Source organism: Thalassophryne amazonica, chromosome 2 (genome assembly GCF_902500255.1).
Source record: "Thalassophryne amazonica chromosome 2, fThaAma1.1, whole genome shotgun sequence".
NCBI lineage: Eukaryota > Metazoa > Chordata > Actinopteri > Batrachoidiformes > Batrachoididae > Thalassophryne > Thalassophryne amazonica.
In genome coordinates, this window is record NC_047104.1 from 143,666,719 (window position 1) to 143,686,022 (window position 19,304).

General features: G+C 41.4%; 1 protein-coding gene across 3 annotated transcripts in view; it reads right to left on the bottom strand.

The window, feature by feature from the left end:
- lrp4 (low density lipoprotein receptor-related protein 4) overlaps window positions 1-19,304 on the bottom strand; it is a 353,204-nt gene that overhangs the window by 69,280 nt on the left and 264,620 nt on the right. For all 3 annotated transcript variants that reach the window (XM_034195478.1, XM_034195486.1, XM_034195495.1), the window contains 4 exons: window positions 5,516-5,635; window positions 5,212-5,337; window positions 2,440-2,565; window positions 721-855 (listed from right to left, as the gene is read on the bottom strand). In XM_034195478.1, the coding sequence (XP_034051369.1) occupies window positions 721-855; window positions 2,440-2,565; window positions 5,212-5,337; window positions 5,516-5,635 (507 nt within the window). The remainder of the gene's footprint in view (window positions 1-720; window positions 856-2,439; window positions 2,566-5,211; window positions 5,338-5,515; window positions 5,636-19,304) is intronic.

Sequence of the window (19,304 nt, forward strand, 5' to 3'; positions counted from 1 at the left end):
TTTGAAGTACTCAGAGCCATGAAGACTAAGCAAAGCATGTTTCATGTTAGAATATCATCAGATTGTCAATATTCTGAGCATTATGGCATCGGAGTTTCGTGCAGCGAGTCCATAAAGCGCGGACAGCGGTACTGACATGTACAGAGATTAGCACTGGCACTTCACTTCAGTAGAGCAGTGTTTAAGCCAACTGTTGGACCTTTGCTCATAGGTTGTGCGAAACCTCCCATGTTCGGAATTGAACATTTAAAGCCGGCAATGTTGTATTTCAACTCTTGATATTTTGTTTCCTATAACTTTTACATATCTACCCATTCTAGAAGAGACACTGCTCATGAATATTCTCCAGGCTTTCTGTTTATTTAACAACAAAGGTGTTTTGGTGGTAGTGAAGTTACGCTACTAATGTGAAGGTTCAAAGATATGTTGTGGACAAAGTAAAGCTCACAGAGCCATTCTTGCAATTTTGGCCCATGTTGTTAAACTGTAACTGAATTATTTTGAATATAGCCAGAGACGAGTGTATAAAATCATTCATCAAATCCATGCAACAAAAGTGGATTCGAAAAGTAAGCAGTCCTAATCCCTAGAGTAAATTACACGTTAATGAAATGGCAATTAAAACTGCCCACACCCACAGCCTCCACCTTGACACCCAGTGTAGAATGCCAACATGTAATGCACACAAACACACACACACACGAGCGCGATCAGCGTTACCCTGGCAGGCCCTGCCGTCCTCCATGAGTCTGTATCCAGTGTGACAGGTGCACTGGACCAGGCCTCTAGCCATCTGACACTTCTGGGCACAGCCGCCGTTATTCTGGTTACAGCTGCCCTCGCTGGAGCGCGGACCTGCACGCCACATGGAAACATTAAAGACCACATATACGAATACAGCATGCTGCTTCAGCACAAATACAACCACACACTGTGAAAAGCATCCGACTGATCTGAGGGCCAACATATTTCTGTCCAAAAGGCAGCAGGGCATGACGATGGATATGTGAACTGGTCTGATCCAGACAGACAAATCTCAACTTCAGGCCAGAGCGTAACGAGCCCCATGAAGGTTACAGTGTCTTGTTTTGTTTGTTTTTTTTTAAAATCCTCATCTGACAAAGGGCAGGAAGAAGGCTGAACTCGTGTTCCTTCCTGTTGTCTGAATCTAGGCACTGAAAACCCTGAAATTATTGCTGTAGTTGACCTTAAAATTTCACACTAGGCATCACTCCACGATGAGCCTGATCAGATGAATCATTAATGCCTCTAGTGATGCCCGGTATATATTCTCCTTGCACAATGCCGGAAATGATCTGGATTAAACGATCCATCTGGCTCAGCCGAGCCTTTCCAATATGTGTCGTACTAATGACATGATTCTTTATATTTTGAAGTGAAGAACTGACTGTCAGACCACTTCCAGAAAAGGTTTATGGCTCCCTTGCAGTGTCTTTGACACACTAAATGGTAACTTCAAAACACAGAGTCAAGAGTGGAGCTTTAATATCGTAGTCATCTGTCACTGAGGTGGTGGATAAAAGTCTGCTGTCATCAAGGTGACACCATTTCCTATCTTAATCCACACTAAACCCATTTTTTAAACACATCTGTGTTAAATCCATTTTTTGAGCAGAGAGCCAATGTATGACTGTGTGGACAGTCACAAGAGTCGGGCTGAACGTTGATAAAACAGATTACACACAGATTCCAGTCGTAGCTCCTTTCAGATTTCAGTTTAGTTTAATTTCACAATGTCGCTACCCATCATTAAGCAGTGGCATAAGCATATTTTCATCACACACACGCACACAAAACCCCCAACAAAAACTCACATTACAGGGGAATCAGCTGACCCACAGACTGATGTGACGAGTATGAACTACAGAAGTGGTTCACATTTTTCATTTTTCACTCCCTGCTCTGCCAAAAACACCACTTTCTTGAGTTCTCAACACATACATCTTATGTCTTACCCAAAATTATTAGTATATTTTTACTGCTGTGTTGGATGTTTTGCTCAATATAGATGCATATTTTTCAATTTACTGACTTAAGGGGTGCAAATACATTCATTATCAATTAATCTAATAATCTGCCAAGCATTTGTTTCAATATAAGTTTTGTTTAGTCTAGAAAAAAGTCAGTCAGCAGTGAAACACGGTTCAGTTTGTTAGACTCCTCCGTCATCTTCTGGTGTTTTGTAAGTGGCACTTTCCAGCACTGGGGGTGTATTTTTATATGAACGATAAGTTTAAGCTATTTTAACCCATAACTATACAAATAATGAGGCATAGTCTCTTTGAATGACTGCTCTGAACGGTACTGATTCGATACTAAATGAAAATAATCACCTGACATTATTATGGCAGGTCTTTGTACAGTCTTAAACTTGAGTAGCAAAACATTTTTTTTATTTAAAAATGTTTGTAAACTCACGGCAGTCATGGTGTGGATTTTCATCAGTGCCATCGCCGCAGTCGTTCACCTCATTACACACCTTCCTCTGGCCGATACATCTCCCATTACCACACTGGAACTGGTCCGGAGCGCAGGGCGGGGTCTCTGAGGGACATCACATTGTAGCTATGATTACACCATCACAACAATAAACAGCTACTCCAACAACAGTTTGCATATGCTGGCGTGAAAGTCATCAAACTGCTGTTTATAGTTGTTTCATAGAAATACTGTACAATAACAGCATGCAGACATTCCAACTTTGCCCCTCACCCAAAGGGCTCACCATATACACCTTATCAACAAGCTAGTGGCTCACCAGGCTTCTAAAACCCGTCATAGACACAGATCACAATTAATGCATCCTAAAAGCAGGATTCGTTAACTAGCTTTATCAACATTTACGGACACATACAAACTGCAGAATGATGTGCTTAGCCCTGAGCCTAGTAGTTCTTCTTCTACACTTCCGTCAAGCCTTTTTGTGCACACACCACTGCTCAGAGTAACGGTAACGCCCGGTGGCTAATGAGAGAACTGTCACAAACACATCACGGCCGTAGTCGTCGTCTGCTACAACCATGGCCCGAAGCGGAGGAAGCTCTCCTTTGGGAGAAATACGACTGACATAGCGTGCTCTAGAGTGTTCCATCAAGTGGTGGTACATGATAGCTGCTATTTTTGAGGTAAGACACTGACGTTTTTTTGACTAAACTAAAATTAGCTTCCTTTGTACCAGGCTAAAAACTTTAGTCAGGTAACAAGAAACTTTAGCCGACTAAGCGCTTTGTGCAACAGCTAAAGTTAAAAAAAAATTAGTCAACTAAAGCTGGGCAGACACTGTACGATATTTTCAATCATTGTACTTGGCTCCAGCTCAAACTGTACGACAAAACCGCAGGGTGTAAAAGTTCAGAGCGCACGATTTGTGTTCTCTCACTATACGACCCAATGCTCTGATGCGCTCTGACTACTCACACTGTACGTTGAAAAACCACACATCGGACTCATGTTTCCGGAAGCAAAACGTAAACAGAAGCTGCTCTCTCCCAAAGAGATGATCACTGTTTATGCTCTCTCCAATTCTGCATCGGTGTTTGCACATGTGCAGCGTGAGATACCCTCATGAGGTCCAGCCAGAATATCAAAAGGGTCTCATTTTCATCCGACCATACAATTGCCGATGGGGAGGTGGTCGTGAGCGGTTAAACGCAGCTCGTTAATCCATATATACTGCATGATGTAGGACGTACAATTAAGCTGAAACTTGGCACAATCCAAAAAATTCTTGCACAAGTGAAAAATCGGTTCAAAAAGGGACAAAACTCGCACAGTGTAAACCCATCTTAAGTGAGTTTATTTGACTAAACAAGATGAGACTAATTTATGAAATAGAAAATATTCAACTCTGAGATGGATTCAGTCTAAAGGCACAGCAATACATTTTATTTATGTAATTGGCTGTTTAGGGGCTTGGTGGCAGTGCAACATGTCTGAGTTCCAGCTGAATTTTAATTACTTGATTTAAAATGTGTGATGCAAAAATCATTTTTTCTATCAAAAATTTAAATCGCAGAGGTGATTGTGGAAAAGTCTATTATCTGTCACCAATAGTACTGGGTTGAAAAGATCGATTCGCCGATTTGAAATTGCTTCTCATTTTAATTCCTGTAGATCAATTCATACATCCAAAGATCTTGCCAGTGTTATAACAGTGTGTCTGAAAAAAATTACACTGTAGTTGGGCCATTGCTTTGTTTCCGAGGGTGCATATTAGCCATTTAAAGATGCTAATCATGACTACTGGGACTGTTGTTGCGAGCAAGAAAAGAAAAACGTCCGCTGTTTAATTCACACAGTCGTTTTTTCCCCATTCCTCATAACGTGCCATTTCCATGTAACAGCGCACAAAGATTCTCCAGTGTGGACTATGGGAGCCGCGTTCTCCTGCTGCAGGAGAATTTAGGAGAACTTCCTCCTGCTGCAGGATAACATTTCTAATATTCGCGTTCTCCTGCTGCAGGAGAATTTAGGAGAATTCCCCCCACTGCAGTATAACTTTTCTAACATCCGCGTTCTACTGCTGCAGGAGAATTTAGGAGAACTTTCCCCACTACAGGATAACTTTCCTAATAGCCGTACTGTCCTGCAGTAGCGTGCCGTACAGCGAGTCCTGCAGGCGCGAGTTTTGTAGGGGAGACTGGGACCGTTATCCCCCAGGAAATTTTTAAATTTATAACTCTCTAAAACACTGTTGCCTACATTTTGAGGGCCAAATTTTGAGAAGTAGTATTAATATGTTGCATAAGCAGATAACCACTTAACAGCTAAAAACGGTTTTAATAACACTAACCCAAATCGAGATTGGATCAGATCCATTCGAAATAATTGATTCTGATTCTTACTAATCGATTCTTGAAATTCGAATCTGAATCGATATCCAACTCTAGTCACCATGTCACCAAAAAGAGAGTAAAAAATTTCCTGGACTTCTTTCTACAGTCACCTTCTCTACTTTATTCATTTAGATCTCAACACACAGGCCGAGGTTGAATTTTTTAGTTTTAAACAGTAAAGAACCTGTCAAATTGATCAGCCGCCACTTTGAAAGCAGCTCTGATTCACAAACCAAAAACAAAGAAGAAAAGTTTTTCAGTCCACAGCAGGGCTGTGCTGAGCGGTTGTCATGGTGATCCTTGAAGCTCGAGTTATATTTAGCTTCTGAAAGGACGATAAGAACCACGGTCTCACCCGTTTTCTCACAGCCCTCTTCATCGCTCCGATCTGAGCAGTCATCCTCGCCATCGCATCTCCATGACAACCGAACACATCGTCCGGTTCCACAACGAAACTGGTCAGCCGTGCACATGGACGTGGCTGTGGGGGACACGTGCACACACACACGCGCACACACGCACGCACAACACAACAATAAATGAAGAACATAAAGCCGAAAAACAAAGAAACAATAAAACTAATAAAATAATTCCAAATGAGACATATCAAAACAGAGGGATTTCCAGAGCACGGTGAAGGTCGGGCAGGAACTACTCACTGCAGTTCTTCTCGTCTGACTGGTCGTCACAGTCAAACTCGCCGTCACACCTCCAGCCGGCGTTTATACACATCCCACTGCTGCACATGAACTCCACGGATCTGCAGGGCTGGTGAGACGCTGCGCACAAACACACATTTCACAGTGTCCACAACAGATTTCAACTAACTCCGTCTTGATGTATTTAAGACTCTTATAGACATTCACTGAAACTTTAGGATACGTGAGCATTTGTTTTTCATTTTTACCCGTGCCCATCAAATATGGACATCAGGTATTGAGAAGACTTTGCGTCCATCCGTCCGTCCGTGCTCAGCATAATTCCAGTCCTATTACTGTCAGTCTTCAAATTCACAGGGAACATTCTTGGGACACAGACCTTGGACAAGTTCAAAGATGGCTAAACTTGACCTATTTTAATTTTTATGAGGTTAGAAACTCACATTATGTTCCTTTTTTTGTTCTTTTTTTTTTGAGGGGCAGGGGTCACACAGCCAATCAGGGAAGAGCAGCACAATGACATCAGTGGCTGGTCTAGCTAGCTGAAAACGCTGTTTCGTTTGTGTGTAAATATAAGCTCTTTGTCATATATTATGTAAAAGCTAGTGAGATATAAACACTTCTAAAACTGAAAATGCTGTTTTTGGAACCTGACAACACCAATGAAGTGATTTACAAGACATTTCACAGATGTTAGCGTGCATGCAAACTTCCGCTAACTCAAAGCTAACTCCTGCGCTTGTCTAAAGCGCGTGCATGCGCACATGCACGCCCTCCTGCAGATGCCATTAAAACTAAATATTGATTGATTGATAGAGAGGCTTTATTGAACAAGTACAAACTGTATGTAAGACAATAGGATCTTATTAACGGAAATAAATAAATAAATAAACACACACACACACACACACACACACACACACTTTGCACTGGGATACCAATTAAACAACTGCAACTTATAAAGAAGACAATGCTCATACAACCGAGGGTATTTTAGCATTGCGTTATATTTACTTTTATAGCCATGCTAATATATATAGCTATATACAGTATACAATCATTACGGTCAAAACAAAGAACAAACAAAGCCTTCCTAGATAATATTCAAAAGGATTTGGCTTCCCCATATTTACGCTTCACTCCCTCTTCGCAAAAAAAATTTAAGTCACTGACCTGCAACATTGATAAACAAATTATTGGCTGTTTGTACCCACTGTGCAAGTGAAGAGGACAAATAACTCAAAACAGAAGGATCTCCTAGTACGCAAAGCCTGTTAGTAAAGGGAATGCCCCGACCAACAACTTTCTCCACGGCAGTGTGAACCGAAGACCAGTATAACTGAACTTTAGGACATTCCTGTTGGCACCTTCTAAGGGGCACCTCCCACTACCAATTTTAGGCACAGATTCCTGTCACTAATTTCAAAATTGAGGAAATTGGACTCTATTTTTCAAAACTGTAGTCAAACTACATATGTAACCACAGTTCTTTCTGTTACAGTACCTACTGTTTTATATCAGATTACATGCAATTGTAACAGATCATTGCAGATTACACCACCAACTGAATTGAACTGAATTGAATTCAATTCAATATATGATTTCCTGTTGCTGTCTTTTGTGCAACACCTTTCACAGAAGTTATAAATTTTCTGTTAAAATTCTAAACATGTCTTCTGTTGAAGAGCGTAACATGCTTTTTGTGGGTTTCATGTGCAGAAGATGATCCTCCATGCCTACTATGTCTTCACCCCGATTTAAAAACTGGGGAGGTCCTGATTACTGCATATTATATGTGATTGTCCACTTTCATCTACTTTTACACAGCATTACCTCCGATCTGTACCAATTAAATTGATTCACTGTTTTGAATTTATGACAAAATTTATGACAACGTCCCAAATTAATTTCAACAATGTTTAATTGTTTTTCAATTGCTTACAATGTGTTACAACAAAACTACTTTTACCATCAATTACACCTGATTTCTGGCTCCTATTGGGTATCAAAAAAAATTGTAATGAGAGACAGCCTTCACATTTAAAACAAAATAAAGGCAGACGTTTATGAAGCTTTTCAGGTAATCACATGCAGACGTGGATGAGGCTGGATAAAGAAGATTTAAAAAAAAAAAGGCACAGAATTACAAAAAGTTTTAAAGGATAAGACTTTTAAAGAATCATTATCCAGCAATTTAGCTAATAAATGCAGCTCTTAAATCTGAACAGTCATTTCGCCTCTGCAGCTTTATATTGTCTAGTTTTGTCATTTCCGCTCATTAGACTATCACATTCTCATTTTCAGTGTTGACTACAATGGCATGCTTTTTTTTTTCTTTTTCTTTCTAGATGTGTTGCGGCTTCCAAAACACTGAGCATTAAGGCCTGTAATTGTCACATGGACAGCCGCTTAAGCAGGGTCTCATGCACTAAAGCGTACGACCAACTGTCCTCTTCCATCTACTAAACTGTGCTGCCCAGAACACCATCAGTCTTCACAAGTGTTCACGAGCCGTGTAAGTGTGAGGGCTCGCTGCTTTGAAGAGAATGTGTGTGGACTCCCACATATGAGAGAAAGAGAGAGGCTGCTTGAACAAAGCGCCCTTCATGTCTGTCGGGTTCATGCCAAGGAATGCTGTCTGAGGATGGGCTGAGGAATGCCTCCTCTGACTGTGTCCGCCTTTCACAGAGCCACATTTAAGACTTTTTTTTACGCTTCATTAAACTAAATTCACGATGTGTTTAACCATAAACAAGCAAACGGCCAGTTTCTGGCTGCACTCTGCCAAACAAAGACAAATGCACAGTGTAAAACAAAGGACAATGGCAAGAGAAGGGTTAAGGGACATCAAGTCCTGCTTGTTTCAGCAAAACAGACGTGATTAAGATTTACTCATACTGTGGGTTTTTAATCGAAGTGTGGATACGCAGTTAAAAACAATCCTGAGTCATTCCATGGCAAATAGACAACAATTAAGAAAAGTGGCTGCACTTACCTTCTCAGAATTTCACTTTACAGAGTTACTTTACACTTTTAACTTAAAAAAAAGTCAAAATATTGGCCTCCTGGATTTGAGCCTGATATTTTTATAGGCTAAAAAACTGGTAAGGACCTTTATTTCTCTCTCACACACACACACACACACACACAATATATATATATATATATATATATATATATATATATATATATATATATATATATATATATATATATATATATATATATATACACACACACACGAGGTCTATTAGAAAAGAAACAGACCTTTTTATTTTTTCAAAAACTATATGGATTTGAATCACGTGCGATTACATCAGACAAGCTTGAACCCTTGTGCGCATGCATGAGTTTTTTTCACGCCTGTCGGTTGCGTCATTCGCCTGTGGGCAGGCTTTGAGTGAGCACTGGTCCACCCCTCACTTCGAAATTCCTTTGTCTGAGAACTTCCTGAGAGACTGGCGCTTTGCTTGATCAAAATTTTTTCAGAAACTGTAAGGCACATCCAAGTGGACGCCATTCGAGAAATTCAGACGGTTTTCGGTGAAAATTTTAAGGGCTGATGAGAGATTATGGAGTGTTACTGTTGCTTTAAGGACTGCCCACGGAGCCGGATGGTGCGCCGTGCCCGAGCCGCCGTCGTCAGCCTGTTTCAAGCTGAAAACTTCCAAATTTAAGCCTCTGTTGACCCAGGACGTCGTGAGAGAGCAGAGAAGTTTCAGAAGAGGTCGGGATCAGCAGTTTATCCGGACATTCCACAGTTAAAGGAGATATTGTAATGAAAGACGTGCGGACGGATTCACGCGTTGGCACACAGCCGCTCATCGCACGGCGCCACAGCAAAACACCTCCGTGTTGATAACCATTCGTAAGATTCAGGCGGTCTTCGATGGCTTTCAGTCGAGTGAGTATCCGAGAAATTGTTTAACAGCTGGGCATGTTCAAACTCCTGTGAGACGTCCAACGGAGGTGTTTTGCTGTGGCGTCCTGGGTCAACAGAGGCTTAAATTTGGAAGTTTTCAGCTTGAAACAGGCAGACGATGGCGGCTCGGGGCACGGTGCACTGTCCGGCTCCGTGGGCAGTCCTTAAAGCAACAGTAACACTCCATAATCTCTCATCAGCCCTTAAAATTTTCACCGAAAACCATCTGAATTTCTCAAATGGTGTCCACTTGGATGTGCCTTACAGTTTCTGAAAAAATTTTGATCAAGCAAAGCGCCAGTCTCTCAGGAAGTTCTCAGACAAAGGAATTTCGACGGGAGGGGTGGACCAGTGCTCACTCAAAGCCTGCCCACAGGTGAATGACGCAACCGACAGGCGTGAAAAAACTCACGCATGCGCACAAGGGTTCAAGCTTGTCTGATGTAATCGCATGTGATTCAAATCCATATAGTTTTTGAAAAAATAAAAAGGACGGTTTCTTTTCTAATAGACCTCGTACATATAACATATAAAATATTCATATTCTACTTGTAATTCCCCCTACCTCCAACATTTTGTTTAAAAATTATACACATATTTGATATACCTCTGTAAAATTTTTAGCATTTCATTTAAGTACTAAATGTAATAATGGCATGTAAACAAAAAGATGGTACAATTAAATTTCTTAATTGTTAATTTACAACTGCATTTAAAAAATATTACAAATAATTACCTGGCTAGTACCCTGTCTCACATCCTAGCCCCCCCCCCACCCCTGATTGGAATAAGCAGGTCTAGAAAGTGAAGGAATGCTCAAACTGAAAGAGCTCACTCATAAAGAGAGGGAATGTTCATATGCTCTTGAGTAAAAAGAGGGAATAACTTTGTTCGCACTATATGGGAGGGCCAGAAAAGCAAGGAGGAGGATGGCTTGGCTAATGTAAGGTTAACTGTAATGTTTTAAAAATGTATAAATCAATTCAAAAGTTTATTTACATTTTGTGAGCTAATCATAATACATTCAGCTCAGCTTTGATATTTTTGTCTGTTCAGTGGTGACAAGAAGCAGTTTGAGTTCTTTGTGCCTCATAGAGTAACAATAATTAGGCCATTACCTTCTGCTTGCTAATGTGGTGTTTGAGTTATAAATAATGTATCCATTAAAATCTTTTTGTTTCTTGTTGCATGAAGCAGTAGCACCACATTTCAAAAATAAATGCAAGTTATCGGCAGAAGAAACCTATGTTTCTTTCCTTTTCATGATTCATTTTTGGACAAATCCAGCTAATACCTAAGTGCAACGTATAGTCCGACAAATACGGTACATGGTCATAGACAGGCGTTTTATCCAACTTTCTGCTATAACGCAATGGAACAAACTAATTTCCTGACATCGCGACTCGACACTAAATATAGTTGATCTGTACACATTAGTACCTTGGAGCTTGTTGGCAGCCCTTTAAGTACATTTTTGGATTAGCTGAAGAAACCACAAGTAGTAGCTGGATGGAGCCAAAGTGTATTAAAGCAGCTCTAACACACTGTGAAAGGTTTTCACAACATGAAACAAGTGCGGCATGAGCCGTTAAAAGTCCCTTCACTTATGAAAACTCAAATTTCTTTTGTGGGCCTGACACCACACGTACATTCAAAATCCACAAACCATGCAGCTAGTATTTGACACACACACACACACACACACACACACACACACACACACACACACACACACACACACACACACACACACATACATACATACACTGAACAAAAATATAAATGCAACACTTTTGGTTTTGCTCCCATTTTGTATGAGATGAACTCAAAGATCTTTTTCCACATACACAATATGCCATATCAAGATGCTGATTAGACACCATGATTAGTGCACAGGTGTGCCTTAGACTGCCCACAATAAAAGGCCACTCTGAAAGGTGCAGTTTTATCACACAGCACAATGCCACAGATGTCGCAAGATTTGAGGGAGCGTGCAATTGGCATGCTGACAGCACGAATGTCAACCAGAGCTGTTGCATGTGTATTGAATGTTCATTTCTCTACCATAAGCCGTCTCCAAAGGCGTTTCAGAGAATTTGGCAGTACATCCAACCAGCCTCACAACCGCAGACCACGTGTAACCACACCAGCCCAGGAACCACCACATCCAGCATGTTCACCGATTGTTTCAGCAGCTGAAACAATCGGTTTGCATAACCAAAGAATTTCTGCACAAACTGTCAGAAACCGTCTCAGGGAAGCTCATCTGCATGTTCGTCGTCCTCATCGGGGTCTCGACCTGACTCCAGTTGGTCGTCGTAACCGACTTGAGTGGGCAAATGTTCACATTCGCTGGCGTTTGGCACGTTGGAGAGGTGTTCTCTTCACGGATGAATCCCAGTTCACACTGTTCAGGGCAGATGGCAGACAGCGTGTGTGGTGTCGTGTGGGTGAGCGGTTTTCTGATGTCAGTGTTGTGGATCGAGTGGCCCATGGTGGCGGTGGGGTTACGGTATGGGCAGGCGTCTGTTATGGACGAAGAACACAGGTGCATTTTATTGATGGCATTTTGAATGCACAGAGATACTGTGACGAGATCCTGAGGCCCATTGTTGTGCCATACATCCAAGAACATCACCCCATGTTGCAGCAGGATAATGCACGGCCCCATGTTGCAAGGATCTGTACACAATTCTTGGAAGCTGAAAATGTCCCAGTTCTTGCATGGCCGGCATACTCACCGGACATGTCACCCACATAGCATGTTTGGGATGCTCTGGACCGGCGTATACGACAGCGTGTACCAGTTCCTGCCAATATCCAGCAACTTCGCACAGCCATTGAAGAGGAGTGGACCAACATTCCACAGGCCACAATTGACAACCTGATCAACTCTATGCAAAGGAGATGTGTTGCACTGCATGAGGCAAATGGTGGTCACACCAGATCCTGACTGGTATCCCCCCCCCAATAAAACAAAACTGCACCTTTCAGAGTGGCCTTTTATTGTGGGCAGTCTAAGGCACACCTGTGCACTAATCATGGTGTCTAATCAGCATCTTGATATGGCACACCTGTGAGGTGGGATGGATTATCTCAGCAAAGGAGAAGTGCTCACTATCACAGATTTAGACTGGTTTGTGAACAATATTTGAGGGAAATGGTGATATTGTGTATGTGGAAAAAGTTTTAGATCTTTGAGTTCATCTCATACAAAATGGGAGAAAAACCAAAAGTGTTGTGTTTATATTTTTGTTGAGTGTATATATATATACATATATACACATACACACACACACTCACTCTAACATGTTGCCCGTCAGGATCCACAGGGTCTAGCTTGAGTAGTGTTTATAAAATAGGTATCTGACATTTTTCAAGGGTGGTAATAAATTAAGTAAAGCTTGTATAAATAGTCAGAATGGCTTGCAAGTCCAGAATGTTTTTAGAACCTTAGACCTCAACAACTTTTAGAAGAGGAAGTCAACTTTAATTTAGATGTTTAGATAATTTTATTGTCATTACAACAAGTGCAATGTAATTTCTCCCAACCAATCACCTCAGACAAAAACACAATTAATCCACAATTATTACAAGTTGAATGTAATAATGGCAAACGTCAGAATTAGAACACCCATACATATACATTTGATCGTTTATGTATGCTAACCTTTAAGACAGTCCATCATCCAAATTGAGGCAATATGAATGTTGGGCGAGAGCGCAGCAGTGTCCCACGCAGCTGTGAGCTTGGGGTGAGTGGCAGGGGGGGGGGGGGGGGGGGGGGGGGGGGGGAGGGGCATGCGTCGTTGTTTGCAGATGAGATGAGTTCAGTCAGATGAGTTTGTATCAGTTACTGTCAGTGTTTGCATAATATCTGGAGTTGCAGAAGATAAGAAAGCAGCCAAATGGATCACCAAGGCCGTAGAAATTCCTGTTTCCCATTTCCTGTTAATTATGTAATTTTTAATGTTAATTTACCGTTTCTTGTTATAATATTCCCACTATTATTATCATTATTACTGCCAGTATTATGATTATATTTGATTTTTACTTCTATTTTGTCATTTGATTGTTAAATGGACCACAACAAAAATAAGTGGTTTTTTTTCTTGTGTCAGCCATGTATTTTTAACATATTTACAATTATATTATGTACTTACATTGAACTTAGTAAACAAAATCTCTCTCTCTCTCTCACGCACGCACGCTTTTAATATAAAGATGATTTACTGCCACCTGCTGGAATGGCATGTTCATCCAGAATGTAATTAGCAATGTTAGCTAATATCCTTAGTTTCTCAAAAAATATTAGTCCTATCAATGTTCCATTTTGGTGCCATTCTTCCATGACCCAAAATACATAACCACACAAAATGGCAAACTTCGACTATCCCAGTTGTTCACATGCACACACGCTTTTTGTTTTTTTTTCTGCATTCTGCTGCAAGCAGATGCATTTCATTTTTTCCACACCCACAAACAGAGACGGTGACGGAAGACATCATAAGCAATACTCTTTTCACTCATGGTAATGACAACATGACACTTAAGTAAACTGACTAAACCAATTCAACTACAAAAACACAATAAATCAATAACACTAACAACACTTAAACTAACATGAATCACAATAACATTTAAAACCCCAAACTCCCATGGTGCATTGTAGCACAATGTCCATTGTTTACTGTTTAGCTAAAATGGCTAATTTCTATTAGTCCTATCAACTTTCCGTTTTGTTCATCCTTGACCCAAAATACATAAGCATAACAAACGCCAAATGTCAGCTCTCCCCAGTTTGAGTGACTGAAGCCACACACAGTCACATACGCACATATACAGAGGCCACTTTACTATTATAATATATATATATATATATATATATATATATATATGTATATAGTTCTTACTTTTTAAAGCCTTGGTGCCAAATCAAGACCCTCTTCTATAAAACTTAAACACTTAAAGCAGCAATTAAAAAAAAAAACACGCATGTGTAGGGAGATGAGAGAGTGTCTACAAACATGACCTTGCTGTGATCAAAAGATGTTACAAAACCTTGAAGCTGTGCTTACTGAACTGCAGATAAATACATCAAAGGATGAAAACGAGTGCGTGTGTGTGTGTGTGTGTGTGTGTGAGAAAGAGAATGAGGGGAGCAGGATAAAAACAATGTAAAAAAGAATGCATAAAATCAAAGAAAGGTGCAACAAGGGTGACGCTGAAAGATTCGTCAGCAGCAGTCAGCATTCGCTTGTTAGAAGAAAGTGAAACATGATATTCTAAGTTAATCAGGCCCATGTCTTCACTACAGAAACAGTACAACAGACTTTCCAGTTTTCAAGTTCTGAAAGTTGATCAAGACCAGCAGCCTGCTTACAGCAGCTGTTCCTGAACTCCCGTGCAGACAACTGAATGTGAGAACAAAAAAAAGAAAAAGAAAGAAAAAAAAAAGGCTTGTGTATTGGTTAATGGAGTTAAATCTTCACCCTTTCAATTGGGTAGATCTACTCGTCAGGGTGATCCAATTTCACCATTAATATTCGCTCTGGCAATAGAGCCTCTGGCTCAGGCCATTAGATGTCATGAAAATATTTCTGGATTTAAGATGAACAATAAAATATATAAAATTGTACTTTATGCTGATGATGTGCTGTTGTGTGCTCTACTGGTGGTTGGCTCTCACTGCGGTATTGTATCACTTCCTGTTCCGGAGCACAGCGGTGTTTTGCTGTATCTGTTAGCTGTTTAATCTGCGTAGTTAGATTGATCTAGTTAACTAGATAACGATCTGTTTCACAGTGTAATCTTCACGTGCCTTAACTAAAGCACTCTCTCTGCTGAATCACCTCTAAATTATTTAAACATTCACTTTGTGTGTTTTTAGGAATCCGCTAGCTTAGCACAGCTACTAGCTCTTAGCCGGTTTAGCATGGCGGCTTCTCCTGTTTCTCCCGCACTTCTCTGCTCTGGGTGTGAAATGTTTAGTTATTCCTCGGCCTCCTTTAGCAGTAATGGTACTTGTAATAAGTGTAGCTTATTCGTAGCTTTGGAGGCCAGGCTGGGCGAATTGGAGACTCGGCTCCGCACCTTGGAAAATCCTACAGCTAGCCAGGCCCCTGTAGTCAGTGCGGACCAAGGTAGCTTAGCCGCCGTTAGTTCCCCTCCAGCAGATCCCGAGCAGCCGGGAAAACAGGCCGGCTGGGTGACTGTGAGGAGGAAGCGTAGTCCTAAACAGAAGCCCTGTGTACACCACCAACCCGTTCACATCTCTAACCGTTTTTCCCCACTCGGTGACACACCCGCCGAGGAATAAACTCTGGTTATTGGCGACTCTGTTTTGAGAAATGTGAAGTTAGCGACACCAGCAACCATAGTCAATTGTCTTCCGGGGGCCAGAGCAGGCGACACTGAAGGAAATTTGAAACTGCTGGCTAAGGCTAAGCATAAATTTGGTAAGACTGTAATTCACGTCGGCAGTAATGACACCCGGTTACGCCAATCAGAGGTCACTAAAATTAATATTGAATCGGTGTGTAACTTTGCAAAAACAATGTCGGACTCTGTAGTTTTCTCTGGGCCCCTCCCCAATCGGACTGGGAGTGACATGTTTAGCCGCATGTTCTCCCTGAATTGCTGGCTGTCTGAGTGGTGTCCAAAAAATGAGGTGGGCTTCATAGATAACTGGCAAAGCTTCTGGGGAAAACCTGGTCTTGTTAGGAGAGACGGCATTCATCCCACTTTGGATGGAGCAGCTCTCATTTCTAGAAATCTGGCCAATTTTATTAAACCCTCCAAACCGTGACTACCCAGGGTTGGACCAGGAAGCAGAATTGTAGTCTTACAGACCTCTCTGCAGCTTCTCTCCCCCTGCCATCCGCCCAATACCCCATCCCCGTAGAGACGGTGCCTGCTCCCAGACCACCAACAACCAGTAAAAATCTATTTAAGCATAAAAATTCAAAAGAAAAAATAATATAGCACCTTCAACTGCACCACAGACTAAAACAGTTAAATGTGGTCTATTAAACATTAGATCTCTCTCTTCTAAGTCCCTGTTAGTAAATGATATAATAATTGATCAACATATCGATTTATTCTGCCTTACAGAAACCTGGTTACAGCAGGATGAATATGTTAGTTTAAATGAGTCAACACCCCCGAGTCACACTAACTGCCAGAACGCTCATAGCACGGGCCGAGGTGGAGGATTAGCAGCAATCTTCCACTCCAGCTTATTAATTAATCAAAAACCCAGACAGAGCTTTAATTCATTTGAAAGCTTGACTCTTAGTCCTGTCCATCCAAATTGGAAGCCCCAAAAACCAGTTTTATTTGTTGTTATCTATCGTCCACCTGGTCGTTACTGTGAGTTTCTCTGTGAATTTTCGGACCTTTTGTCTGACTTAGTGCTTAGCTCAGATAAGATAATTATAGTGGGCGATTTTAACATCCACACAGATGCTGAGAATGACAGCCTCAACACTGCATTTAATCTATTGCTAGACTCGACTGGCTTTGCTCAAAATGTAAATGAGTCCACCCACCACTTTAATCCTACCTTAGATCTTGTTCTGACTTATGGTATGGAAATTGAAGACTTAACAGTATTCCCTGAAAACCCCCTTCTGTCTGATCATTTCTTAATAACATTTACATTTACTTTAATGGGCTACCCAGCAGTGGGGAATAAGTTTCATTACAGTATAAGTCTTTCGGAAAGCGCTGTAACTAGGTTTAAGGATATGATTCCTTCTTTGTTATGTTCTCCAATGCCATATACCAACACAGTGCAGAGTAGCTACCTAAACTCTGAGTGAGATAGATTATCTCGTCAATAGTTTTACATCCTCATTGAGCACAGCCTTGGATGCTGTAGCTCCTCTGAAAAAGAGAGCCTTAAATCAGAAGTGCCTGACTCCGTGGTATAACTCACAAACTCGTAGCTTAAAGCAGATAACCCGTAAGTTGGAGAGGAAATGGCGTCTCACTAATTTAGAAGATCTTCACTTAGCCTGGAAAAAGAGTCTGTTGCTCTATAAAAAAGCCCTCCGTAAAGCTAGGACATCTTACTACTCATCACTAATTGAAGAAAATAAGAACAACCCCAGGTTTCTTTTCAGCACTGTAGCCAGGCTGACAAAGAGTCAGAGCTCTATTGAGCCGAGTATTCCTTTAACTTTAACTAGTAATGACTTCATGACTTTCTTTGCTAATAAAATTTTAACTATTAGAGAAAAAATTACTCATAACCATCCCAAAGACATATCGTTCTCTTTGGCTGCTTTCAGTGATGCCGGTGTAATCCAGCCTTGGGGGGAATTTCTTTTGTTGGTTGGATTTTGGAGTTTGGCTCCTTAGTGGTTGTTATGGTAACCTCAGGCGCGCCTGACCTCTCTTGGATAATTGCAATCAGTTTACCTGGAGTAGGTGTGTGAGGTGGTGGATAAGAGGGGCTCTGTAGTGTGAGGTAAGGAGAAGCACTCCATGGAGAGAAAAGGATCCGGCGGCGGGAGGTGTAAAGAGCAGCCGGTATAAGGAGTGACTGGACAATAGGAGTCGTATTGACATTGACGTCACGAGTTCCAGCTGAATGCTCGTACCGGAGAAAACACCACAACGCGGATTATATGTGGCGGCAGGGGAGAACCCTGCCGTGTCTGTAAGTACACTTTATGTGTTTGTGAAGTGGTGTTTCCAACAAAAAGTGGAGTTTCCTTGGGGGAGGACAGTGGTCGTGCGCTCGTTGGCCTGGGTGTGTGTGTGTGTTAGGTGCACGGGAGGAGAAGTGACGGAGAGGAATGCCAGGAGGAGGGACGAGTGACGCGGAGGCGTTGCATGCAGTAGCCAGGGAGGAACCCTGCTTCGCATGAAAGACTACGTTGTGCCACGTCGGAGGAAAGGAGGACACGCCCCCTAAGCTGATAGTTGGGAAGACGTTTGCGGATTGGCGGTCGCTTGGTTGGACCTGGACTGGCTGTTCCCGCCTATTGACTGCATGGTTTTTGCGCTGGAGGTTTTGTATTTTAATTACAGTTTGAGATTTTGTATTTTAATTTTTTTTCTTTTTTTAGTGTTTAGTGTTTTTTTAGTGTTTGTCAAAAATCATAATATTTTACAAAAACCCTCATTACATATTTTGGCGTCACGAACAGGATATCATTTTCTGAGAGCTGGTGTTTCTAAACAAGAGCAAATATGATGATGCCAGTGTATCCAGGTGTACCTTGGCTACCTAAATTTAAGGGGCCAGGTGATGAATTAAAGTATTGTGATTGGAAAGAACAGATTAAGGGGTTTTTGGGGTTTCAGGATTTGACAGAGGCAAGGAAAGTAAGTATTGTTTTAGGAGCACTGACTGGGGAGGATAAACGTCAAATTGCAGTTTTAGATGAAGATGAAAAAGGTAAAATCACGAGAATTTTTGCTCATTTAGATTCATTGTATGATGAACAGGTTCCCGTCCCTATTTTGAGGTCTAGTTTTTTTAGTTGTACACAGAGAGTAGATGAGTCCATACAATCGTTTATGTTGAGGTTGCGTGAATTATACAGTAAGTTGCAACATCTAGATTCTGATAGCGCCCCCTCTGAAAGTATTTTGCGAGATCAGTTGTTGTTAGGACTCCATGAAGGGCCTTTGGCCCGGGCCTTGAAGGTCTATGCTCGTCGGAACCCTGAGCTGGATTTTGCTGAGTTGCATCAGGAGGCCCTTCAGCTTGATTTAGAATATGGGGGTGTCCAACCAGATGTAACCTGTTCTTTGATTGGTAAACTGCATGGTTCGGCTGGACCCCATCAGGGTTCCGACTGGAAGGAGCAGTTAAAGGGTGAGATTATGGCAGAGGTTAAGGAGCAGGTTAGG